At 37.2% G+C, this 26,884-nt stretch overlaps 3 protein-coding genes across 14 annotated transcripts; 2 read left to right on the top strand and 1 right to left on the bottom strand.

Annotated features, from left to right (window-relative positions):
• Positions 1 to 1,068: 1,068 nt before the first annotated feature.
• Positions 1,069 to 5,549, top strand: tlr1 (toll-like receptor 1). The gene is made up of 2 exons (XM_051861044.1): positions 1,069 to 1,329; positions 2,345 to 5,549. Exon 2 carries the CDS (start codon positions 2,364 to 2,366, stop codon positions 4,746 to 4,748), a length of 2,385 nt encoding a protein of 794 aa, XP_051717004.1. The 5' UTR covers positions 1,069 to 1,329; positions 2,345 to 2,363; the 3' UTR covers positions 4,749 to 5,549.
• Positions 5,550 to 5,941: 392 nt separating this feature from the next.
• ints10 (integrator complex subunit 10) lies at positions 5,942 to 18,389 on the bottom strand. Of its 5 annotated transcripts, none has more exons than XM_051861045.1 (18): positions 17,970 to 18,389; positions 17,360 to 17,427; positions 16,541 to 16,644; positions 15,768 to 15,907; positions 15,244 to 15,325; positions 15,009 to 15,149; positions 14,560 to 14,731; positions 14,288 to 14,457; positions 11,193 to 11,350; positions 10,900 to 11,053; positions 10,680 to 10,762; positions 10,118 to 10,282; positions 9,925 to 10,033; positions 9,743 to 9,822; positions 9,503 to 9,665; positions 9,237 to 9,330; positions 7,664 to 7,732; positions 5,942 to 6,458 (listed from the first exon to the last, which is right to left on the bottom strand). In XM_051861045.1, the coding sequence occupies exons 1-18, from the start codon at positions 18,096 to 18,098 to the stop codon at positions 6,302 to 6,304; spliced, it is 2,238 nt and encodes a 745-aa protein (XP_051717005.1). In that variant the 5' UTR covers positions 18,099 to 18,389; the 3' UTR covers positions 5,942 to 6,301. The 5 variants fall into 5 exon arrangements, with proteins under 5 accessions (XP_051717005.1, XP_051717006.1, XP_051717007.1 ...); XM_051861046.1 differs by having other exon boundaries at positions 11,193 to 11,335; positions 17,970 to 18,388; XM_051861047.1 differs by having other exon boundaries at positions 11,193 to 11,323; positions 17,970 to 18,386.
• A 1,561-nt stretch (positions 18,390 to 19,950) lies between these two features.
• si:zfos-741a10.3 (uncharacterized protein LOC796591 homolog) lies at positions 19,951 to 26,535 on the top strand. Of its 8 annotated transcripts, none has more exons than XR_007924998.1 (6): positions 19,951 to 20,136; positions 21,511 to 21,837; positions 22,179 to 22,228; positions 23,362 to 23,472; positions 23,928 to 24,005; positions 26,091 to 26,535. XR_007924998.1 is itself a non-coding variant. In XM_051861059.1 (6 exons), the coding sequence occupies exons 1-6, from the start codon at positions 20,091 to 20,093 to the stop codon at positions 26,243 to 26,245; spliced, it is 762 nt and encodes a 253-aa protein (XP_051717019.1). In that variant the 5' UTR covers positions 19,955 to 20,090; the 3' UTR covers positions 26,246 to 26,535. The 8 variants fall into 8 exon arrangements, 6 of the variants coding, with proteins under 6 accessions (XP_051717019.1, XP_051717021.1, XP_051717018.1 ...); XR_007924997.1 differs by having other exon boundaries at positions 19,955 to 20,136; positions 23,925 to 24,005; XM_051861059.1 differs by having other exon boundaries at positions 19,955 to 20,136; positions 22,179 to 22,223.
• The last annotated feature ends 349 nt before the right edge of the window (positions 26,536 to 26,884 follow it).

Raw genomic sequence — 26,884 nt, 5'->3', positions numbered from 1 at the left:
GACATAGTAAAACATTTGAACATAAATGATGTAATCCAAAACTCTTAATATGACCTTCAAATAACAAAGGGTTGAAATATGTTAGTTTTAATACAAAAAACACCTAGTTATGAACATGAGATGTTTGCTAAGATTAAAATAACTCTCAATCTCTCCATCACAAGCTTTCATTTCAGCCTGTCACTTCTGAAGAACAGCTTCAATACTCCACTAAAGACGTTACGCTGCTGTTTTACGTCATGTACTTTTAACAACATTAGGCCGGAAGACGAACAAACAACTGCAATGAAGGCGACAATAAACCTTTGCTTTACATTCAGGGTTGAAGATCAAACCCAATTGAAGTCGATGGCAGTTTCGGGACAGGTGACTGTAGTTTTATGAGGGCAGAACAGCCTCGACGGTGCATGTGATTGTGTTTGGAGACACAATCTGATGCCCAAAGGAACGTTTGATTAGATCAGATGACTGATAAAAGAGGATGCTGAACAAAAATCAGCTTGATCAGTGGAAAACAACACGGGTAACAGCAACACAAACACAGAAAGCACACAGTGAGCTGATTTTGTCAAAGCCAGCATCCTAAATAAATACAACAGAATTAGTTAGTGATTTGAAACACCCTACACAACATATATTATATATAAAAAAATAAGTTAAAATAGTCAATATTTCATTAATTTTTTCTCTGAGCACAAAAACTATTTGTTAATTACATCAAGCCTTCGTTGTCAGGAGCTAGCCGTCGCCTCGTGCATTAAAATGCTTCAAATTATTCGATAAAAGCCACTCAAATAAAATATTATGGTTACTAGTAAAGTACTATATCAAGTAAAGTGCTAATCATGTTTTCTACACCAGTGTTTGAGTAACTCTAATGGAACATTTAATCAGCAGAGGGAGCAAACAAATCCTCTGCTGGTCAAATATGGTACTGCATATTCTCCAAAACAAGTCAAACATACAGTAGTTGCACAACCATGCAAGTGTTCAGAAGGCTATTTCGACATCTAAACCAGATGGGTTTGATCCTTCATACAACACAAATATTCGAAACAAAACTAGCACAAACTTGCTGTGACATGAATTCTTTCTGTGATGGAGAAACTTTTATGATGCCTGCTTTTAAAGTCAAAGTATTACTTTCATATGAAGCTCCATCTCTCAGAGTAAATAACTCAGTGACTGTCAGTAAATGTCTGACGTTTAGAGAAGTGAAACAGCTGGAAAAGCAGAAGTTCAGTAACATCATTTGAATATGATCAACAGTTTCAAAAGACAGTGATCAACCAAGTGTAAACAGTGTAAGCTAACCTCCACAGCGGACGGGTAAGAGAAAAAGATCTATCTATCTATCTATCTATCTATCTATCTATCTATCTATCTATCTATCTATCTATCTATCTGTCTATCTATCTATCTGTCTGTCTGTCTGTCTGTCTGTCTATCTATATGCCTGTCTGTCTATCTATCTATCTATCTATCTATCTATCTATCTATCTATCTATCTATCTATCTATCTGTCTATCTATCTATCTGTCTGTCTGTCTGTCTGTCTGTCTATCTATATGCCTGTCTGTCTATCTATCTATCTATCTATCTATCTATCTATCTATCTATCTATCTATCTATCTATCTATCTATCTATCTATCTATCTATCTATCTATCTATCTATCTATCTATCTATCTGTCTGTCTGTCTGTCTGTCTGTCTGTATGTATGTCTATCTATCTATCTATCTATCTATCTATCTATCTATCTATCTATATGTCTGTCTATCTGTCTGTCTATCTATATGCCTGTCTGTCTGTCTATCTATCTATCTATCTATCTATCTATCTATCTATCTATCTGTCTGTCTGTCTGTATGTCTATATGTATGTCTATCTATCTATCTATCTATATGTATGTCTATCTGTCTGTCTATCTGTCTGTCTATCTATCTATCTATCTATCTATGTATCTATGTATCTATCTATCTATCTATCTATCTATCTATCTATCTATCTATCTATCTATCTATCTGTCTGTCTGTCTGTCTATCTATCTATCTATCTATATGTCTGTCTGTTGTCTATCTATCTATGCCAAAAATGAGCATATTCAACATTTAATTTCTTTTGCTTTCAAATGTCTTCTGCCTCACAGTAAAAGTAGAGCAAGTGCAGAAAAACCTAAATTTACATAGAAAAAAAAAACCCCTAAAAAATGAAAAATACTGCTGCTATGCAACTACAATGCAAACTAATGCTTGGGATTAAGTAAAAGTGAAAACTGTGAGAAGTCAAAAATGCGGTTGACTTGAAATGGGAAATGAAATCAAGAGTGTTTTTTCTTCCTCAGATTCACTCGTGTCAGAAAGATGAAGCCGTCATGCTGGTGGTTGATGTCTGTTTATGTCACGTGTTTACACCCATCTCTCGTTCTGGCCATTAAAAGGATCATAGTGAATTACTCATCTCAGAACCTGTCCTCGGTTCCTCCCGGCCTGAAACCATCTACAGAGGACTTGGATCTGTCGCTGAACCACATCCAGACGCTGAGCGGCAAAGACTTCAGCACTACACCACGACTCCATTTCCTCAATCTGTCCTGGAATATACTGGAAAACATAGACATGGACACATTTAACTCCACACCGGCTTTGGAGATTTTGGACCTGTCGCACAACAGACTCCAGAACCTCTCTGACCAACCATACCTGCTTAAGGCGGGAAATCTGCAGTTCTTAGACTTGTCATCCAACATGTTTTCCGTCATGGCACTAGGGAAGGAATTTTCTACCCTGAAACACCTGCAGTGGCTTGGCCTGAGTGCCATTTCAATCGGCAACGAAGACTTTACTTACATTGCCAATCTTACTTTGAAAACGCTCTTCATTAATACTGATAAGCTACAGAAGTATGAAGAGAGGAGTCTAATGGGTGCCCATGCAGAGAAGGCCGTCATCGCCCTGTCCAACAAAGACCTAGATATTGCAGTCGCTGATGATGTTTTTGCATCATTTAAAGAGGTAGAATTCACCAAGATGGACAGCGAGATGAAGGTTCTCCAGCAGATATGCCAGCGAGGAACAGTACGCACCATTAGTCTAGAAATCTCCAAGGTAAAAACCACCTGGGAAGTTCTGACAGGCTGTGTAAACACAATACTGTCATCTGCCATTCAACAGCTTTCCTTCTCAGACCTTACCATGACAAAAATGATAGACGGCAGGCCTGTGTCCTCGAGCCGCTTGTTGGAGTCCTTCTCTACAAGAAGAGCGTCTGTAACCGAATTCATCTTCAACCAAACAGAGCTCTATGACTTCTTCATAAGCATGCCAGCGAGAAAAGTTAGTTTAACCCAAACGCCCATCATCTTTATGACCTGCCCTCAGACTGTTAGCAAGATCGAGGTGTTGGACTTGTCCGATTGCGCCCTTACGGAAAACATCTTCTCGGTTGGTCCAGATACAGAATGTAGTACACTAACAAACCTGGAAAGTCTGGTTCTGAGGGGCAACAACCTGAAACATCTTGGACCGCTGACCTCCAGAATCCATCTCATGAGCTCACTGAAATACGCTGACTTCAGTCAGAACAAGCTTACTTATTCCGAGGAACAAGGCAAGTGCGTTTGGCCTCGCAAAGTTGCCCACGTGGATTTGTCCTCAAATGGGTTTGACCAGAGCATCTTCAAGTGTTTGCCCGATTCCATAAGAATCTTAAACCTCCGGAATAATCGAGTGACCACAGTCCCTGCAGATGTTGGGGTCTTAGAAGACTTGAGCATCCTGGACCTAGCAGATAACCGCTTGCTGGACCTTCCCACTTGTCAAGCATTCCCAAACCTGCAGAAGCTCCAAGTAAGAACAAACTCCATCCATTCGCCTTTACCGGGAACCCTCGAGACTTGTCCTTATCTCAAAGATCTTGACTTGAGCCGCAACCCCTTCATCTGCACTTGTGCTTTGCGAGAATTCGCAGCTCTCATCAAAAACCAAGCAACACAAACTCCTGGTGTGACTCTCGGCCACTGGCCGGAAGGATATCAATGTAGTTACCCAGAATCCAGGAGCAACACCATGCTAAAAGACTTCTACCTTCCTGAGATATCCTGTGATGGCTGGATCCTGGCTGTTACGATTCTGATCCCGACAGTCACTCTGGTAGTTGCCATCAGCCTTCTTTGCCATCGGCTGGACGTGCCGTGGTATCTCAAGATGATGTGGAAATGGACACGCGCCAAGCACCACGCAATAACCTCCCAGAAGAAGACTGAGGATATGGAGGGGTTGCGCTTTCATGCGTTCATATCGTACAGCCAAAAGAACGCAGACTGGGTCAAAGCTCAATTTCTTCCCAAGCTCGAGGGCGATTGTGGGTTGCGAGTTTGTCACCACGAGCGGGACTTTATCCCGGGAAAGACGATCGTTCAGAACATCCTCCGATGCATCGAGCACAGCAGAAGGTGCGTCTTCGTACTGTCGTCACATTTCGTCCAGAGCGAATGGTGCCACTACGAGCTCTACTTCGCCAATCACCAGAGGGTAATGCGAGGGATGGATAGCATCCTCCTTATTCTGCTGGAACCTCTGCCGTTATATCTCATTCCCTCCAAGTACTACCAACTCAAGGCCATGATGTCCAGACGCACATATCTAGAGTGGCCACAGGAAGGAGCCAAGCAGAAGCTGTTTTGGGCAAATCTCAGAGCAGCTCTGCAGGCCAACCTTCCCATTCCATCAGAGAGAGAAGAAGAGTGATGAGAGGAGTTTTACAAATTTATTTCATAGAGATTGTCTTAGCATATATTTATTTAGAGCAGTGGATCTCAACAAGGGTTCCAGGGTCCACTAGGGGGCCTCAACAAAACAAGATAAAACTAATCTAAAATCAAGATATTTCTAATTTTAATTCACCACCTCAACCTGGATACAAGAGGTAGCCTAATTTTAAAAGTGTGACTTCTAGTCCTGGAATATTGAGGGATTTAGCAAACTAAATAAAATAAATAAATAAATAAATAAATACATACATAATGGAATTCTTAAATAAGCCATGTAATGTTGCAATAAACCTTTAAATGTACAATGACATATAAGCCATAATTAAGGCGCGTATTACATGTAATCAATTAGCTCGATTTCTACTCTCAAAAACAAAGCAGTTCTTTAGACCTCGCCTTCAAGACTTTGACAGGTGAAAGGGAAAATATTCATTTCAATGCAAATTTCATGTTGTTGTTTTTTGTATTATGTAATATTTCAGTCTTTTTAGACATATGTTTACTAACTGCAACATTTCACTATACATTTAATCATTTTGTGATATAATGATTAGATTTATGTCATCTGCTTCATATATCATGATGTTCATTTCAAGGCATATTTCAGGTATTTCATGTCCTTTATCATGTAACATGCAAAAAGGTTTATTTATTCATAAAGCTTATTTATGCTTATATTTCAATGTACATTTATTTCATGCAACATGCCATTAATAATTTCATTTACTCTGTCAAAACTTGTACTAGAAAAGTAAATCAATAAAAACTTAAAAATGGGCATTTTTATAATGAATATAATTTTTTTTCTGATTATGCCAAGCTTTAAAATATTTAATCAGGTATAATTTGAGTAAAAAAAAAAAAAAAAAAAAAAATTTATATATATATATATATATATATATAAAAGTTTGTTTTTAAAATCCTTATGCATTGAAACACAAACGACTGGAAAAGTCATGCAAATTCATTGGTTAAATGAGTGGGACACTTAAAAACTCCTAAATCTGAAATTTATGGGGCCTTGGGGTCAAAAAGGTTGAGAGCCAATGATTGAAAGCTGTTAATTCCAAAGATTGGTACCTAAAAACAAAACTACCATGTATGTCTAGTGATGGATGGCCTGAAACAAGTTAGAGCAAAGCATTTATGAAATTAATCTCAGTATACAACTAGAGAAACACTGTTTTATTTATTATGAGCTGCCAGAAAACATTATATTACACAAAACGCAGTATAGTCCATTAAGTATGTTACAACAATACAAAAAAACATTTAACAGAGCAATCTCCATTTACAGACAAAGAATATGGAAATGCTGAATCTTTCTTATTGTTTGTCAAATTAATACCTGGAATAAAAAATGCCTTAAATGAGTTCTGCTGGATGTGACTTTAAACATGTCTGGAGCTTAATGTAAGAAAAACATGTCTGTTATCATGCCCTCTTACATTATAAGAGTGTAAAGTAACAAAAACGATAGCAAAACCATCTGAAACAAGGTTTAATTTAAGGTTAAAGGTCACAGGTCGCTCAGGGTAATGACTGGATGAGGATGATCTTTTCATTAATGCAGAAACGATGGAGCACCGTTAGCAGGTTTTCTCCGCATCGTGACACCTGACGCTCCATCGCCAGACGAAAGTCCTCTTTCACGCCTTTGGTGATTCCTCGAGTTACGGTGTGATGTCTATGAAAACAGACACACGGCGTGTGAAAAACACAGAGCTGATATGGGTCTCCAAGACATTAAATGAAACAAGACGCTTCCAAAACAGCAGTTTCTCCACATTCAGAACAATAAGAGCTGTGCACATCCCTTCCAACAAAACACTGAACACACACACACACACACACACACACACAAATACTGTGGCAGAAAATACATATAAGGGTGAACCTCACAAAGAAAGTCTGGCTCATATTCCATCCCAAACAAAGCCTATTTTGGAGAAATACTAACATAATAACAAATATTCATATTATGACAGAAGTACTGGGATAAAAGTTTATAGTTCATTTATAAACACTGATGTCTACGGTAGTGATCAAAATCGAGTAAATCACCTTTTGAAAGTAACAAGGCGTTTCAAATAAGGATTGTATTGATTACATCATTAAACCAGTAGGTGGCGACAAGTGACTTAAAAATGTATTTGTCATTGAATCACTCACTCAAGAGATCTGTTCAAAAACACAGATTCATCCAGTAATGAAACAAGTGGAGTCTTTATGAATGAGTCATTGAATCATTCATTCAACCTGATTTTTAAAATAATTAATTCAGATGAATTTAACATTTTAAATAGACTGCAGCAATAACATTCTGTCAGAACCTCTAGTAAATTACATTATTTTGTTTAGTTGTTGTTTAAAATATGATCTCTGTTTGAAACAAAACAATTGTGATTCTCAATGTATCCAGACTCGTGCAGCTCTACTTTCACTTGTTCTTCACAAACACGTTTACAATTTATATTATTAAAATGCAAAATAATTAAATGAGAATCCAAATTCTATCATGAAAATAATGCAAATGGGTTGATTTTCATTATGCATCATTCATTTCTTTTGATCCTCGGGTGAAATGTGACCCAGACGTTTCTTGACGTTTTCTGTGAGATTCACTCGTAAAATGTAAAACGCTGAAATCCAATGAAAACTACAAACACAATGTCATCAAATGAACAAAAAACGTTCTTCAAAGACTTCACAGCCATTTGAGTAAAACACAACGGAAAAAGGAGCCGTATGAGAACAGGAACAATCTTGCAAAATGAAAATGCTTGAACAGAATGAAAACCCAGTGAAAAGAACTCAAAGAAGGAGAATGTAAACGCATGAGCAGGCTGGGAGGAGTTTGGGGGCGGGGTTTCGATGATGGGGGTGGGGTACCTGTCAGCCTTCTGAGCCCCTGGAAGCAGCAGGGTGTTTAACTCCACCCCCAGGGCGGGGCTGGGGTTCCTACGGACAGCAAACACCATTTCATCAGCACCCCGCGTGACAGGGCCGAACTCATAAACGCACCGCCAACACTACCACAGCGGAAACAAACGCCTCATCAAGAAATATGACACGGCTCTCTGAAATGCTTGATTCTGATTGGTCAGTCGCAACATTCCGAGGCCAGTTATTGGCTGATAATGACATCATGCAGACTTATTTCATGTTTCCGCGTATCACACGGCAGATGGACGCACTTTCTCTCGTTTCATTCAAACGCAGCCTCAGTCATCGACTGTATTTACTGTAAAATGAAAATGGAGGACTTCACTATTAATAGTATGCTTACGGTAACGGTGCTGAAGTATTCGTCTTGTTGCCAGAATGACTGTTTTGTAAACTAATGTGTGATTTTTTACATTATCCCCCAATATTTCATTTCTGATTATTTACTGTATTTAAAATAATACAATATTTTAAAAAAAAACAACTTAAACTTATTTTATTTGTATTTTTTGTTAGCTAAAACTAAAATAAAAACTAATAAAATTGTATTAATAGAAAATTTTTTCAAATTTTATAAATAAAAATCAATTAAATTAATTAATAAAAATATAAATAAAAAAATTACTAAAACAGTTTCTTCACAAATCAATATTTCATTATTGATCATTATGTCATTATTTATGAAGTGAAAAGCCACGTAACAAGTGATACGACTGTACATTATTTACTATATTTAAAATAATAATAAAATATTAAAAAAACTTGTTTCATTTTTAGCTAAAACTAAAATAAAAACAAATAAAAATAAAATAAAAATAAAATTAATAAAAATATAAATAAATATATAATACATATAAATTACTAAAAATGAAATTACTAAAACTTTAGCTAAAATGAAAATGAAAATGGAAAATATATAAATAAAACCTAACTCTAAGTATTAATAAAAACTATAATAGTATCTCAATGATAATAAAGTGGCAAGAAGCCGTGTAATAAGCGGGATAATGTACATCCAACTGGTTATAACCGGCTTAAAATAACTGAGGGACACTTTTCTTCCAGCCCATTCTTCAACTAAAATACCACTATAACTAAACGCTGTAATATTCCTCATAACATTACAGTTCTTGCTTCATTTTAAATTGGACATGACGAAAGTAATATATTTGTAAGTTATCTCATTTTTTTAAAACTATGCTCTCAATTCCCAACCCTAAACACACCTCAACTTCATTACAGAGCTCGAGACTCAGCGATTCCTCTTACACAATATCAGACACAGCCCATAAAACTAATCATAAAAGAGAACAGCACTTCAGACGTCAGCACAAACAATCAGAAAGCAGGCTAAGGAAAACACTCCCTTCCTGTCGTGGTTGTATGTCGTAACCGCAGCCTATTCATTGTTCAAAACAAAAGGAGAGGAAGCAGGAAGGAGGGAGAGACCTTAGATGATCACTTTTCATCATTTAAATCAGTTCTAAAGGCTGGTGTGTGTGATGTGGGCGGGACTTACTTGATAAGCATCCCCTGATTGGGCAGCAGCTCCAGCTGGACCCGCCCACCTTCTGTAGTGCGGAGGTAAGCAAACTCTTCTAACATGTCAATGTCTAGTGGAGAAAGCTGGTCAAGGACAAAACACTTATGAAACTTGTCTAAAAGGTTCAATAAACATTCTGACTATTATTTTATATGTCAGGCTTTACAAGGTCATTTTTAGTAGTTTATCAATTAATATAAGAATATAAAACCTGTATGCGTAAATAACAACGTGAAGGATACTGGTGACGTAGTTGAAAAAGTTCTCGTACTGGAAACTGCCCTGCTGACAGATCTTATCCACCGCCTTCAGGAAGAGATTCTCACCCTGTGGCCAATCGTGCTGCAGGAGAACGATCACATGACCAAGAGCGAGGTCATCTCTGTTGTCTGTGAAAGCCCTCAGCTTAGAGAGAGAGACGAAACACGTTAAAAAACGAATTCAAATGTTGACCTGTGACGTGAAAGATTCAGATCTGGTACCTTGAAACACGCCAGCATGAGCTGCAGACAGAAGGGGAGGATGGATTTACTGGTGCAGGGGATGAGCCTCAGATCATTACCTAGCAACAGAGGAGAGAGAGAGAGAGAGAGAGTGATGTAAAACTTGGCTCATGAATATTAATTAGATGACTCGGCTTGTATATGCTGTATGACAGACGCACCTTTCCTGGTTTTGCTCCGGGGTTTGCGCTGCTCCTCGCTGCTCTTCACTGCTTCCTGATTCTGGGGCGTCAGACCAGCGACCACCTCTAGAAGCTTCTCACACGCCATCTGACAAACCACAGCATGAAGGAGATGAGACACGCTGAATACAGTCGGTGTGTGTGTGTGTGTGAGAGAGTGTGTGTGTGTTACCCTGTACTCTCCCAGGGCATAGTGACAGGAGGCCTGCTGTATGATCGCCCTGTGTGTCTCCAGGTTTGAGGAGGTCGAGAGGGAGTTCTGGTTCTGGTTCTGGTTCTGCTGGATCTGCAGTGATGACATCAGAGCTAGACTGGACAGAGCCTTCCGGTACTGACCCTGAACACACACACGGACCGATAAAGAACAACTTTAACACAATTTTTGCCACAGAAATTACCTTAATTTTTTTATTCCTATGGGTTATTATCGTTAACTAAAACTAAACTATTAAAAATATTTTTGCTTATTAAAAAAAAAAAAAAAATGGAATAAAATAAAATATAAATATTAGATGAAAAACAAACATTAGCTAACTAAAATAAGTTTAATAAACTACAATTAAAATGAAAACATAAAAATAAAAGGCAGTTCAACATTTTCTCACACAAGAGCAAGATTTAGCTGTTGATAATATTTAACTAGAAACCGTTATATGAATATATGACTTAAGATATGATCTATGTTATCAATTAATTAAGCAACAAAACAATAAAACATCAAACCCAAATCATACCTGATAAATGATCATATCTGTGAGGAAAATCCGAAACCACAACCACATCTCAGTTTTCCACGATGAGCAGATCTTAACAAACTCTGGAATAAACCAATGACACAAGAGTTCCTCATTTACAGTTTAAAACTTATCATGACCGGTGGAATATATTATCAGCTGTTGAGTCAGGACACAATTTTATACAACTATGAATATTTGTAAATGGTTTCTCTCAGACCTGTCTCCAGGCTCTGGTGTGAATGCAGCAGATCCCAGCTTTCTCTGGCTGTACGGAAGTGCTCCAAGGTCTCGGCCCAACTCGGCATCTCTGTTTTATTCACCACGATGTACCGCCCTCTGCCTTTGGCCAACACATCCTCATCATCAGAGCTCTACACACACACACACACACACACACACACACACACACACACACACACACACACACGGTCAGACAGTCAGCAGTGATGTACTCCACATACATTCACACAGATCAATAATGACCTATAAACGTTGACCTCTGTGACTCACCATGGTTTTCTCTCGTCCGTCGGCCAGCTTGCGTTTCTTGTGCGCGTGCTTTCGCTCCACTTCTACATCCGTGTAAACACTCGACAGATCCTCCAGCAGAACCCAGGGACACGAGCTCAGAGACGCGTGACCTGCAACAACATCTGGCCGTGACATTTCTACAGTTTAAAGAGAGATCGCTTAACATTACCACAAAATTTTGATCGGTTTGAATTCATACAATAATTGCATGAATTTTCTACAACCCGAATGTTTGGACGTTTTTTAAATTTGAATAAAATGAAAACTAAAAGACTTTCAAATCACATGAGCCAATATTTTATTCACAATAGAATATAGATAACATAATAAATGTTTAAACAGAGAAATTTTACAATTTTATGCACAAAATTAGCTCATTTCAAATTTGATGCCTGCTACAGGTCTCAAAATAGTTGGGACGGGGGCATGTTTACCATGGTGTAGCATCTCCTCTTCTTTTCAAAACAGTGTGAAGATGTCTGGGCATCGAGGTTATGAGTTTCTGGAGTTTTGGTGTTGGAATTTGGTCCCATTCTTCCCTGATATAGGTTTCCAGCTGCTGAAGAGTTTGTGGTCATCTTTGACATATTTTTCTCTATAGGTGAAAGATCTGGACTGCAGGCAGGCCAATTCAGCACCCGGACTCTTCTACGACGAAGCCATGCTGTTGTAATAGCTGCAGTATGTGGTTTTGCATTGTCCTGCTGAAATACACAAGGCCTTCCCTGAAACAGACGTCATCTGGAGGGGAGCATATGTTGCTCTAAAACCTTTATACACCTTTCAGCATTCATAGTGCCTTCCAAAACATGCAAGCTGCCCATACCGTATGCACTTGTACACCTCCATACCATCAGAGATGCTGACTTTTGAACTAACACGCTTGAAGGTCTCCCTCCTCTTTAGCCTGGAGGACACGGCGTCTGTGATTTCCAACAAGAATGTCAAATTTGGACTCGTCTGACCATAGAACACTTTTCCACTTTGAAACAGTCCATTTTAAATGAGCCTTGGCCCACAGGACACGATGGCGCTTCTGGACCATGTTCACATATGGCTTCTTTTCTGCATGATAGAGCTTTAGTTGGCATCTGCAGATGGCACGGCGGATTGTGTTTACCGACAGTGGTTTCTGGAAGCATTCCTGTGCCCATTTAGTAATGCCATTGACTAGGGCTGCACGATTTGGAGAAAAAAAATCGAATTGTGATTTTTCTGGTTAAAATTGCGATTTGTGATTTAAAATTCGATTTTATGAAAAAAAAATAATAATAAATAAAAAATTATAAACAATACTAGGCTTGTTTTGCTTGTTTATAGGGCTGCACAATTTGGCCAGAAATTTAATTATTTTTATTATTATTATTATTATTATCATTATTGCTAAATAAAAATATTAAACCAAATAAGAAATATTACTGTTGTAATAACTTTCATTATTAAAGTATTTAGCATTAGTATTTAATTATAAAATAAAACTATAATAATTAGAAAATAATATTTAAAACTTGTATGACAAAATGTGGTGTTACCTGTTAACATGCAAGCAGTATATCTATAAATCATTAGAAAGGTCTAAGGATTTATTATCAAATATTATATTATTATGATAAAACTGTCTCAATAATTTCTTTATTTTTGTCAGGAGGTATGCAAAATCAAAAATGGAGTCCATGTATTTAATATGAACTACGTGCCTCTTTTGCATCCACTGTGGAAAAAAACCCTGTACATATATGTACGCTGGAGAAAAACATCTTGATTATATGTTCCCCTCAAAGTTCTTTAGAGAGAGGAATTATTTTTCTTATTTTTACCCTGAATAGGATTGAGTGAGCTTTACTTGGGCTAAACATGTCTGTTTCATACTAGACGCCGGAGGGCGCCCTTGAGCAGATACTCCAAATACTCCAAATATATGCAATATAACAAACGCTCTTCCAGGAAATCCTCAATGGGCATCATGCTATCGCTGTGACTGAATAAAAAGAAGGTAGAAACGCTTTGATTGATTAAACATGAATAAAATAAACAGACGACTACAACAATACATTGTTTATATGTTTTCTTCAAGCCTTCTCGGGTAATAATTTCCATAATAATAAAGTATATTTATAAAATGCTATTTCAAACACTCAACTGACTTTATGAAGTGAGTTTGGAGTAAAAACACATTAAATGTTGTCTTTTGTTAGAAAAGAAGTTCATAAAGGCTTCTCATATTTGGAAAGTTTGTATATTTAACGTGTGTTGCTTTTTCTAATGCAGTGTTCTCAGATGGAGCGTCATTTACTACTGATCACAGAGCAGCTCTTCACTAACACGCTGTGTACATATTTATATAATTAAAAATCGCAGCCTTTGCGATGTCATAATCGCACTAAGCCAAATCGCGATTTCGATTCGATTACGATTAATCGTGCAGCGCTATCATTGACACAATCATGCCGATGAGTGATGCAGTGTCGTCTGAGGGCCCGAAGACCACGGGCATCCAATAAAGGTCTTCGGCCTTGTCCCTTGTCCCTTACGCACAGAGTGTTTTGATGATGTTATGCACTGTAGATGATGAGATTTGCAATTTGACATTGAGGAACATTGTTTTTAAAGTATTCCGCAATCTTTTTACGCACTCTTTCACAGCTCTGCCCATCTTAACTTCTGAGAGACTCTGCCTCTCTAAGACATCCCTTTTATAGCTAATCATGTTACAGACCTGATATCAATCAATTTAATTAGTTGCTAGATGTTCTCCCAGCTGAAGCTTTTCAAAATGTCTTGCTTTTTCAGCCATTTGTTGCCCCCATGCCAACTTTTTTGAGACCTGTAGCAGGCATCAAATTTGAAATGAGCTCATTTAGTGGATAAAAATGTAAAATTTCTCAGTTTAAACATTTGTTATCTATGTTTTATTGTGAATAAAATATTGGCTCATGTGATTTGAAAGTCTTTTAGTTTTCATTTTATTCAAATTTAAAAAGCGTCCCAACTTTTCCAGAATTCGGGTTGTAAGTGAATGTCAATGTTTGCACACCCACACACACACACACACACACACACACACGCACACTGACCCTGGAACAGTGATGGCTGCACAGCAGAGACGTAGTGAAAAGCGCTGTGAAACAGCACCAGCGTGCAGCAGGTGACGATCTGACCACAGCAGCGGGCTAAACCTTCCCCATCCGCAGCAGACATGTACCGACACAACTCCGTTATACGCTGCAGGAGCTCTGAGTATGACCTACAACACACACACACACACACACACACACACACACACAGATATAGATTAAGAGCTGATCATACACATCAATCATTATGACACCGTTTTACAGATTCTCACCGGCTTCCTTTCTCTCCCTGCCAATCACAGAGCGAGCCGACCACGCCCACCATCTCCAGCAGCCGCTCCCATGGCTCTGTCACCACCGACGACTTCTCCGACAGCCCGTCAATCACATACCGCTGACCCCGCCCCCGTCCTGGAGACTTTAGACCGCCCACTTCCTGTGAGCCTGAGAAAGTACAAACAAGGTTTTCATTAGAATAATGACACTGCTGTCTTCTGTAGAGCTGCTTTACAGCTGAAATTTAATCAATTTCATAACTGATCAACTTTGCAACATTAATGCTGTTATTGTCCTGTTTACTTCTATGAAGCTGCTTTGAATCTGTATCGTATAAAGCGCTATATAAATAAAAAAAAAAAAAAAAGTGCACTTCTATACAAAACAATATTTTTGCAGTATGCAAATTCATAGATTAATTGCAAAATCAAAAGCATGCTTTTACCCTGCATCTGTCCGTCCGCCGACGGCTCCCGTGTGACGTAACATATATAAAACTCTGCTGCTTTGTGCATGTACTTATACAGCAGACTGACGGGGAGACACATTTCTGGATTATTCAGAATCAGCGGCAGAACGTCACACACTGAGAACGAGACCAACAAATGAAAAACAAAGTTACTCAAGGAAAAAACACAAAAACACAAAACTAAAATAATGAAGAGAGGATAAATTTGTACCAAACAACTTCCTGAAGCAGTTGACGGGCGTGTCCAGGTCCTCTACAGTCTCCGCCTCTAACAGTGACTCTCCCAAACTGACCTGGAAGAGAGGTCAAGGGGTCAGGGGTAATGCAGAGTTTGCATTAGGTTGAAAAAAATTATTATTTCTCAAAAGATTATGCATCAACCCACAAAAGAATTATTAGTATTAATGTGTACTTTCATATGTGAAGCTTATTTATATTGCACATTATGTTTAATGTTAATTCAAAGTGCTTTACATAAAAAGGACTTAAAAATAATCATAACAGAGGCATACGAAATAAATGTATTTATAAAGGAATCACAAATGCTTCATTTACACAGAATTATTAAAGTTCAGGTTGCCTTTTTAAGAAATGACCAGAGACAACAGATGAATATTAGCTTATATGGCTTATTTACAGTCTTGTTTCTAATCATTACGGAGCGCTGTCGCTGTCAAATAAATGAAATAATATAAAGCAAGAAAGAAAGATCAGTGTGTGGATGATTCCACTCACTCCATGCTGAACGACAGACTCCGGGAATCTCTTGAGTAACAGAAGCAGCATCTCTGCTTTCTCCAGCGTGTTGAAACACTGTTCTGTGGCCTTCAGGAGCATCTTACACTGAACTGGACCTGGAAGAGTCTCAAAAACACCTGCACACACACACACACACACACACACACACACACACACCCCGATTACTGAAGAAATTACAATAATCACATGCATATTACTCAACAACAGTACAGTAGTTGATAAACGGTTATTATTATTAAAGTGCCCCATTATGCTTTTTTGAAAATGACCTTTCATGTAGTGTGTAATAGAGCTGTTTGTGAATGTAAAAGGTCTGTAAAGCTTCAAAGATCAAAGTGCATCTCAAATAAAGTTATTGTGTCCTAAAAGAGACAATGACCAATGCCATTTTTACTGTTCATATCACTGTGTATCAAGTGCTGAGGAAGAGCTGAAAACCATATATGGTAATGGACGTTTGGTTTCTGACCAATCACAACAGACTGGGCCATCTGACCAATCAGAGCAGAGCAGCCCTCAGAAAGGCGGGGCTTAGAGAGACCGAATCTTCGAACAAACCGTTTCAGACACTGAGAGAAAAGAGCTGATGCTGCAATGGATATTATGAGAAAATTAAAGTGTTTTTTGACCTTGGATGAATGTAAACCTGTTGTAGGAGACTCTGAAACAACATCAGGAGCCTTCAAAATTGTATAATGGGGAACTTTAACTAAAACTATAAATAACACATATTGATGTACGTCACGCACCTTTGAGAAACTGTGCGTGTTTGTCTTGGCTGTCGTTTCGTAATGCCGCAGTGATCACTGCAATCTCACGCCAGACAACCGGCTGCTCGGGGAAATTCACGAATCTGTGAAACAGGAAGCACCAATGAGATCATCAAGGACATTAAAGGATTAGTTCACTTCTGTATTCAAATTTCCTGATAACTTACTCACCTCCATGTCATCCAAGATGTTCATGTCTTTCTTTCTTCAGTCGGAAAGAAATGAAGGTTTTTGAGGAAAACATTCCAGGATTTTTCTCCATATAGTGGACTTCACTGGGGTTCAACGGGTTGAAGGTCCAAATGTCAGTTTCAGTGCAGCTTCAAAGAGCTCTACATGATCCCAGACGAGGAATAAGAGTATTTTTGACCGCCTACGTCACGCGTGACCTTTCCAACGTGATTGCGTAATGCGTGGAGCATCACAGAGCAGTGCAAGATGAGCATTTGTGGTTAAAACGTATAGAATTTTTATTTTTTTTAGAAGATGGCCGAAGGTTTCTCTAGATAAGACTCTTATTCCTCGTCTGGGATCATGTAGAGCTCTTTGAAGCTGCACTGAAACTGACATTTGGACCTTCAACCCGTTGAACCCCAGTGAAGTCCACTATATGGAGAAAAATCCTGGAATGTTTTCCTCAAAAACCTTCATTTCTTTTCCACTGAAGAAAGAAAGACACGAACATCTTGGATGACATGGGGGTGAGTAAATTATCAGGACATTTGAATTCTGAACTAATCCTTTAAACACCTGCAATCATGAACTCATCCACAGTGAATGTGTGTATTGTGAACTCACATGTCGTACAGGAGTCTGCCGGCGGAGGCCGTCCTCTCAGCGTTGCGCTCGATGCTGTACATCTCATACTGAACACATGAACATAACACACATCAGACACAAAACTGCCTGCAAACACACACGATGCACAGCTCCTTCCATCCGCTTAGAGGAGTCTAATGAGCACATTCAGATACGCAAGATATACATTTAATTAGTTCATGGATTTCCTAGGAATCGAACCCATGACCTTGGCGTTGCTTGCCTGCATCAATCTTATACAGTAATCTATAAGATTAAACTAAACTAAAATAAATAAAATAATTAAAAACAAATAAATTTAAATTAAATAAAGAAGCTTTACATCTAACAGTACAGTACTATAGTGAGCCTCATAGAATGTATTTTACAAATAATATTTTACATATATTTATAATATTATTTTCACAATTTAAACTCAAGAAACTATATATAGGATTTTAGGATGAGGATGATGATCGTATTTGGAGGTCCGTGACATCTAAAAGATTGAAAACCCCTGAATGATGTGTGCAGTGGTGTCAAATGCAGTGGGATTGTTGTTGCTGCGGGACAGAACTGTATATGATGATCGTGGGGTGTTTATCATCACCTGAATGTTGAAGTCTGTGGGGTAGAGGGTGCGCGCGGTGATCAGCCAGGCTTTTGCAGCATACGGGTCCTGCGGCACGAGCTCCCGCGCGCGCTTCACCAGGAACTCACAGTCGCCCTGCGCGGACATTTTCTCCCGTTAACGGGGGTAAATAAAAATAAAACCCCTTGGATGTTCAAAGACTTAAGCACAGAGTGAAAAACACCGGGACGACCGCCGAGTGTTTAACTTCCGGGTGGAAGCTGATCATTTCAAAATAAAAGTCTATTTCTGTTTGCTCCCTTCGCCACTACTACACACATAATAAAGCACGAGACTCAAACTAACTTAAAAATACTGAAAACGTGTTTTGATCTGGTACTCAGTGTGAACAGCACTGGAAAGCGAATTCAAACGTGAATTTTCAGCTGCTCAGTGAGTTCAACACTCAAATTTCAGCAAACAAATATGCCGTTTTATATAGAGTAATTTAAAGGTAGGGTAGGCAATTTCGGAGAGGCTAGCAACAGCTTTGAAAGCTATTAATATCCCACCCTCCCTTCAGAGCGTCTACAAAGCCACGCCTCCTTCAAAACACGTGAACGCACACAACAGAGATGGCGGTAAATTACCTCGCACATAACATTACCATAATAATGAACGTAAACAACTTACAGAGCTCTAGTTATACAAATGTTGACAGGCAGGTAGGACATCGGACCGAATGCAATGATTGGATGAACATTTTTTAGTCCTGAGAGATATATATATATATATGGCTAGGCCTATACCCTACCTTGCAATGGTGGAATTTAATCGAGACAAAAAGGTAAATAAAAGATTATGTCCATGAATTTGTTTATTGTATTACTGTAGGTGTAGGCTACTACAAATTTAACATTATTTTTTTTTTACTTTGAATTCAATTTGATGAATATAAAATTTGTGAGAACATAAAAGATAATTCGCACTGCCACAACAACACAAAAACATGATTGTGTTGGGAAACAGCCAATTCTGTTTCCCAACATAAACTTTAAAATTAATGAAGACTACAAAAACGAATAGAATGCTAGTATTCACTTCCAGTATGAATTTCTATGAGTTTATTCAGTGAAGAATTCATCAGACTGATTCAAACAATTAACCCCTCATGAGTTGGTGAATCTTTTAACGATTCATCAAAGATTTGGCTCACACGAGTCATTTGTTCGTGAACTGGACTCTGCAGGTTGTGCTGTAGCTTTGTTGTTTATTGGAGCAGTACCGGAAACAGTTGGCCACACTCTTGTGCCGCATCATGTAAGAAATGTGTAAATAAATATAAGTTATGCCAATAACAAATGGCATGAATGCACCAGCATTCTCACATCTGCCCACTTCCTGTTTCAAACCACAGGGGCTAATAAAATTCTCATGAACGTTGATGTTGACAGGAAGATATCTTTATATTATATATTAATAATTTTGGTGTTGTAAAAATTCTATTAATACTCAGGTAGGTGTTAGGCTATATCTAGAACATTTCTGCTGTAACCTCGCTGAGGTGTGGGTGGAAAGATGACATTTTTATTTGTATGCAGTATTCTGTTATAAGGCACCTGATGTAATAGGGTTTGGTCTGTTGCTTCGGTCTGTCTATTTTACTCAGTGTTCTGTGGTTTTAACTGTACACTGGTAACATGCATGTTTTTATAGAAGATGATTTGTGGTTGGTGACACTTCTTTTGCTCTGCGCTTCTGCTTTTATGCTGGCAGAAATAGTTTGTCTTTTCTGAAATCATAACCTCCAAACGATTTAACAGATAATAAACAGATGAACGTTTATTTGATTTAGACTAAGAATAATCTCTGGACACAAAAAAGTACATTTGCACATTTTAGATGATAAATATATAGCCTGGAGTTGCTTGTTTATTCTTATTTTAGTCTTCAGTGCTGAAAAGTGTGGAAACTGCTGACCCACAGCGTCTGTCTCTCCCTGAAATGAGGAAACTTCCTCTTTCTTCTTTCTGTGTAGAAGGCAGATAATTTCCTGATGTGTCAGTAGAGCTGCATGAACACGAACGGACAGAAGTCGCCATCTGAAGCAGCTTCTTCTCTCTTCTGCTGGATTATTGGGCTCTTCTGGACTCTAGAGAAATGAAGCTCATCTTTGGACTGATGCTGCTGCTGAAAACTGCTGCATGTGAGTCGACTTTCAGCTCAATTCTACGGCAATTCTATTCACACTTCTATGGCCTAGGACTTAATTTCCCAACTTATATGAAGGTCACATTACAGCTGTCTTGGAATCGTTTATCTTGCACTTATCATTTATTTATTTTATTCTATTTTTTAAATTGTGTTTTATTGTTTAGATTTTATTTATTTACCCTTGTCGTATACTTTTGATTTTCAACTATGAAAATGCATGACATACATTTACATTTGCACATATTCATTTATCAGATGCTTTTATCCAAAGTGACTTACAAATGACGAACATTAGAAGCAAATTGTCACAACCATGTTCATATACAGTGCCAGGTTTATTAGGCTAGATTAGGAATCAAGCTAGAGCAGAAGTGGAAAGCAGAAAGAAGAGAAATACGATTATTTTAGTAGTAAGTGTCGGTTTAATGTTGTGCTGTGGTGAAATGTTTGTGCATGGTACATTAAATGTTAATTATAACCTTTAAAAACTATTATGATATAAACCAAGAGTGAAATGTGGTGGAAATATTTATAAAGGGTTCAGGAAAAAAATGTATAGAATTCTCCTGTGATTCATGTATGTTGACTGTTGGACATTTAGCAGACAAATTAAATAGTCTGAAAATTAGTGAGGTTTTTATTGATTTATTTTTAATCTAAAAGTGCTCATTGCTGAACAAAAACAGAGCTGACAAATAAACTTTTGCGTTGTAACATTACATTTTTGAAAAAAGAAATTTTATTTTTCAGTGATCTGGTAAAAGCAGTTGTGTCTCTATACCCTACACTCTTAAAAATAAGGATTTCAAAAGGGGGTTTAACATTTATACACTAAACGCATAGAGTACATATAAGTGCCTCACTCTTAAAAATAAAGGTTGTTTATTGGCATCAACGGTTCCATAAAGAACATTCAACTTCCATGATTAAAGCTGTGACAGTCGAGAGCATGAAGTGTTTGACATTTCACACTTAATATTTTGAGTTAGTGCGTAAGTATGTGCAATTTATCTTTTTGGCATTTTCAGTGTGAGCACACTAATCACACATTCTATACTACAAAATGCAATAGAAGTATGCACTTTTTTTTCTGTCTCATTATTATTATTATTCAATTTATTATTTTAATTGAAATATTAATAAGTGAGTAAAAGAGTAAATCAGAAAGGGTGGATCGTCTGCTGAAGTCTGAGATTGATGATCAGAGTTCAGATGTTTCAGTGAGATCAGATCAAGTGTCTGTTTATTCACATTTATACTGTCGAAGTTTAATTTTGTGAAAATATTTGTCACTGTTTTTCTGATTTTATTTTTTATTTTGTGTGTGTGTGTGTGTGTGTGTGTGTGTGTGTGTTTTGTTCTTCAGGTCTGGAGAGGAACTGCAGTTTTTATCAGTCAGTTCCCTGTTATGCAGCTCTGGGACACAAACTCAGTCTGCAGATGGTGGACGCTAGTAGATACAGCCTGAAGATACAAAAGATAATAAGCAGCACAGAAAAAGATCCAGTTTGTAGAGTAAAGAATGACACAATGAAGAACTGTGATCTTTTCAATAACAGACCTGAAGTGTCAGTCATTAATGGGACTCTGATAATAAACCGTGTGATCAGAGCAGATTCAGGGACTTACAAATTATATCTCGAAGACTCAAAAGGCACAGAAACATCTACAGATCTTCAAGTGATTGTTGAAGGTACAGTAACTCTCTCATCAGACTCATTACAATCTCATGTTCTCCAAAGATCTCACTCTCATGCAAATCAATGCTAATAAAACATGAACAGATGAATAATAAAAAGACGCAGAAACATCTATACAAGTATGGTCATTGCCTGTTGAACTCTTATTTAACTGGGAGGGTTCAAAGGGTAAAAATTAACAGGATATTCTCTGAGGAAACAATTATTGATAACTGAGTTCCTCAGGGAAGTGTCTTAGGTCCCCTTTTATTTCTCTTATACATAAATGACATGCAAGCCGTTTCTGAATGTAATTTGTTTTTATATGCTGATGACTCTACTCTACTGGTTTCAGACAAGGACGCTGGCAAAACACAAGTGATATTAGGTGAGGAGCTTGGTAAGGTGAGAGACTGGCTCTCTGAAAATAAACTCTTATTGCATTTAGGTAAATCTGAATCCATTATTTTGGTCTAAGAGTAAACCGAACAAGGCTCCTAACTTATCTATCAAGGTAGGGGACTGTGTAATATTGAATAGAACCGCTGTTAATTATCTTGAATGTGTTCTTGACAATGACTGAAGTGGTTATGAAAACTTTAGGTAAGGTTAATGCTAGGACAAAATTTTTTGCCAGATGTGTTAGTTTTTTGGATAACCAAAATTTAAAATTACTCATGTTTAGTGCAATGTCATTTTGAGTACGCATGCATTTCTTGGATGTCTGAGTTGTCTTTTGTATGGCTGGATGAGTTACAGAAATCTCAAAATAAATCAGTAAGGTTGGTTTTAGGCTTTAGTAGTTTTACACGTTGATGTTTCCCATTTTAGACATCTTAAGTGGTTATAGAAAGCAGAGTCGTGCACCTTAAATTAAAGATGGTACACAAGTTAATTAATAAAAGAGCTCCATATGTATTTTTCTAGGGTAAGTGAGAATCTAATGGATATTACATTATGTTGTTTTAAAAAATGTATGGTCGCATTGGTCTTTCGAATACTCAGGGGCTCAAGACTGGAAAAAGTTGCCTCTAGATGTAAAGAGTATGTCAAATATGGTTGGTTTTAGTGTGAAAGTTAAAAGTTGGTTAATAGATAGGTTGTTTTAGTAATGAATTTGTTTTATTTATTTTATTTTTTGGGATGTTTAATTGTGATGTAAAATTTGGAAGTGTATGTTCTTACTGTAGTGTTGTAATTATAATAATAATAGTATGCAATGCCGGTGTAACCCTAGGAGTGAAGTTTGTGCTTTACATCAAGGACCACAATGGAAAAAAGTTTTGTTTAAACTTTATTGTGCTATCCTTGACAAATGAATGTATTTTAACTATTATGTTGTCTAATGAATCAAATCAAATCAAAATATATAGTAAATTTTATGATCAATGTGTGTTAACAACAGTTTTTCATTTTTATTATAACACTTGTTTAATCCAGTTTCTGTGGTTTCTATTATTGTTGCTGTTGTTATAAATGAATGAGGCGCTTCGGTGTTTAACTCTTAATAACCTTGTTCTGTGTTTTTCCTTCCATAGGTCCTCCCATCACTCCGATCGTTCTCGGATGTTTTGCTGTAATTCTTATAGCTCTGGTCATCATGGCATATTACTTCTACAAGAAGAAGAATCAGCTCAAACCAACAACAAGTCAGTCTTGAGTTCATGAATCTATGAAATGTAGTATTGCAGCACTGCTGTATTTTACTGGCTTTATCACTTTATTCACTCATTTTTGTCCTCATCTGTAAATCAGTTTAGATTAAAGCATCAGATTTATGAAAATATAATGCTAATTAATCTACTGTTCATACACAAACTGTTTTGATTCGTTCACCCAAACATCTGTCATTATTTATTCACTCTTATGTTGATCCAAACCCATGTTGTATTTTAAATAATGTAAATCATGTATAGTGAATAATGACAGATATTTACATTTATACATGAAAAACATCAAATATCTTACAAGTTATTTTAATAGAAAACAGGTGAAAGCAGAAACAGTTTGGAGGCAATTTATTGGTTAGCTTTAAATGACTGATAGATCATAAATCATTATTTTATGTTTTTAAAGATGCTTAATGTCCGTGTTTTCTCAGCAGCCCCGGTGTCAGACGGTCCAGAGCCTGTGAATGAACACATCTCTCAGAAGAACAGAGAGGAAGAACAGAAGAGAACAGGTAAGATTCACATCGTCAGGTTTAATGAAGCTCAGAGCGTCTGTGACTGAAATTCTGATTCACCAAGAACCAAAAAAAAATAGCTTTGACGAGTAAATGACACACAGTTTCAGGTACTGAACATAATGCATAATGGTTTACAGTAGCAATGTGAAAATGTAAATCTTGCCCTCGTTGTTGTCAGATAAACAGTGTCAGTGAATCAAATCAGAGATGCAAACGCTCTACTATAGCAAAGATCAGTGACTGTCATGTTTTATATCAACTAAAAAAATTGTAGGATTTCACATGTTTATGGAGATTCATGGTCTTTTTATTCTCATCAGTATGATATTGGTCAGTCTCAGTCTGATTTGTGATATTATGAGTTATAGAGCCGAACCGCATGCTTCTATTAACAAAAATTGCATGAAACTGTAAGTGAAAGACAACGTGATAAAAAAAGCATCTGTGGCTTCAGTAAAAACACCCTGTCCTAGTGTCGAAAATTGACCAACAGCAAGTCTAGCGAGGAAGCTGAACGTTTTTTTCTGTTTGACTGTTGTAACACCATGTCACACAGTCCTGACACTGAGTCACAAAAATGAGATAAAGAGTACAGAAGAAAGTCATGATGAGTCTCAATGTCTGTGTGTGAGAATAAATAAATAAAATAAAAGTAAATTAAATAGTAAAAATAAATACAGAATAAATAAATAAAGAATATAAATAAGTATGCAAATAAAATAAATAGTAAAAAGAAATTAAATACAGTATAAATGTCACGTTGAGTGGCTGTAATGATCGCACAAACAGTCTTTAATAATAAATCCACTAGATCACAGGTAAGAGAAAACTCAAGAAACAGAGTAACCGCTTTACCATAAAAGATACCTGAGATCTGAGATCTTAAATTACACAGGGGAGTAATCACGGTAAAACAGAACGGGTGCAGGAACTAATTAACTACCAGAGAGACTAGTAATGAATCAAAAAGAATCAAAACACAATGAAACTAGGGTCCATTTCCTTGACACCGTTTTCATCTAAAAAATTGTGTGTGTTTTGGCTGATCATTTACACGACAATGGCCTGAAAACGCGAACGTTTGAAAACAGATTTCAAAGTGCAAGTAAACTGCAAAAGCGTTTGTGCATATTACGTGTTCAGTCTATAGGAGCGTAGTGTTTCTTTACAAAGTGACATCGCCATCTACTGGCCTGGCAGCAGAATGCAGCATTTTTAGTCGTTTTCACGGATCCGTTTGAACGTTTTGAAAGCAATGTCGTTATATGTGAAAAACGGAAAGGAAAAACTTTTACATTTTTACTACATCATTGTCATGTAAACGTACCCCAAACAGACATATAACTACACGTTACAATAAATAAATAAAGAGTATAAATAAATATTCGAATAAAATATGTTATAAATGGTAACACTTTATTTTGATGGGGCCCTTTGAATATTCTGTTGACTTTTAAAGGGGACATATCATGAAAATCTGACTTTTTCCGTGTTTAAGTGCCATAACTGAAAGAAAAAGTGAAAAAGAACAACCCAGTAACTTTGTTTTTGGTAAGCCTTTCTCTGCAAACATGTGAAAAAAGGTGTCAGATTCAGTTTCATTCTAAAAGTTGTAACTTCTTCCTGAGTCTCTCCATCAGTGTCGACTCCGGTTTGAACAATGTAAGGCTGAACACCGTTACTGACAATCCTCATTTTGGCTGCGTGAGATTCTCCAGCTTTGTTGTTGTTGAGCGACCGAAGCGTGAGCTGTTAAAGCTGTGTAAAAGGATCCATAAAAATAAAGTGTAACCATATAAATAGACATGCAAATAAAATAAATAGTATAAATAACTTATATACAGTATAAATAAATAAAGAGTATAAATACATATTCAAATAAAATAAAGATTATAAATAAACAAATACAAGTAACTTTTTTGTCATAGGGACAAAAATATATTAATCTCCACTTCAGGTAAAAATTAGATTTTTAACCCTGTTTGTAGGTGACTTCATCATTTTCTATCAACATCAATGCAACAGAAATCATCTTGTTTATAATCTCATCTGTTCATTATCTGTCCTCTGTGTCTGCAGATGAATATGCCACGATCGACTCTCAGAACAAGAACAAGAAGAAGAAAAAGGAGGAAGAGGTTCATTATGGAGAAGTGACGTTCACCAACTCAAGAGTTCAACAGCCGCCTAAGATGCAGGAGGATTGTGTTTACTCTGAGGTTCAGACACGCTAGTGTGAAACAGCCACAAAACCCACAGATTGTGAGTCTGCATGTGTCATGAAAACACAACGGCCCAGGTCTGAGCTGCTTATGATGCAATGCTGGGGTTATTGCGTATTTCTTTCCTGTGTGGGAGGAGAAAAAAACTAAAGGGAGTGTCTGATGCAACCAGAACAGAAATATGACAGGACAAACACTGACTGATGTGAACAAATAATGGCTTGTGCTAAATACATAATCATTTGTTCTTTATATTTATCTGTGCAAAACAATGCATTTAAAATACACACGTGTTTCCTGCATCCTTGTTCTGCCGTTTCCTTCATTTTGTCGCCACCGAGTGAACAACAAAACATCACAAGAGAAACATTGAGGATTTACTGACCGCTGAACAACAAGGATGTACGATCATAACAAGAGCTGAAGCAGAAGATCACCTAGTTGTGTTTCAGTGTCTGTTGGTAGATTTGATTAACTGACTTGTAACTACACTGTTAAGAATTCATTAAAGCTGTGACATTATAGAACAGTAATTATTTACATGTAACATATACACGCCAGTTGAAAGGGCTTTCAGTGAAATGTTACAAATGTTACAAAAGTTTCAAATTCAAAATAGGTGACAGCACAGATAACATGAACAAAGACTGG

The sequence above is a fragment of the Ctenopharyngodon idella genome, chromosome 14 (genome assembly GCF_019924925.1).
Source record: "Ctenopharyngodon idella isolate HZGC_01 chromosome 14, HZGC01, whole genome shotgun sequence".
Lineage (NCBI taxonomy): Eukaryota > Metazoa > Chordata > Actinopteri > Cypriniformes > Xenocyprididae > Ctenopharyngodon > Ctenopharyngodon idella.
The sequence above is the reverse complement of the archived record's forward strand: the minus strand, read 5'-3'. Positions and strand labels throughout refer to the sequence as shown.

Bases quoted from the DNA above. Each gene is read 5' to 3' on its own strand.
- si:zfos-741a10.3 (XM_051861058.1), top strand. From the start codon at position 20,091: ATGAAGCTCATCTTTGGACTGATGCTGCTGCTGAAAACTGCTGCAT. The intron at 21,838-22,178 runs GTACAGTAACTC...TACTGGTTTCAG, and splicing joins TCTTCAAGTGATTGTTGAAG to ACAAGGACGCTGGCAAAACA. The intron at 22,224-23,361 runs GTAAGGTGAGAG...TTCCTTCCATAG, and splicing joins GATATTAGGTGAGGAGCTTG to GTCCTCCCATCACTCCGATC.
- ints10 (XM_051861045.1), bottom strand. From the start codon at position 18,098: ATGTCCGCGCAGGGCGACTGTGAGTTCCTGGTGAAGCGCGCGCGGGAG. The intron at 17,428-17,969 runs GTGATGATAAAC...TCATGTGTTCAG, and splicing joins CCACAGACTTCAACATTCAG to TATGAGATGTACAGCATCGA. The intron at 15,908-16,540 runs GTGCGTGACGTA...GTGTGTGTGCAG, and splicing joins ACACGCACAGTTTCTCAAAG to GTGTTTTTGAGACTCTTCCA.
- tlr1 (XM_051861044.1), top strand. From the start codon at position 2,364: ATGAAGCCGTCATGCTGGTGGTTGATGTCTGTTTATGTCACGTGTTTA.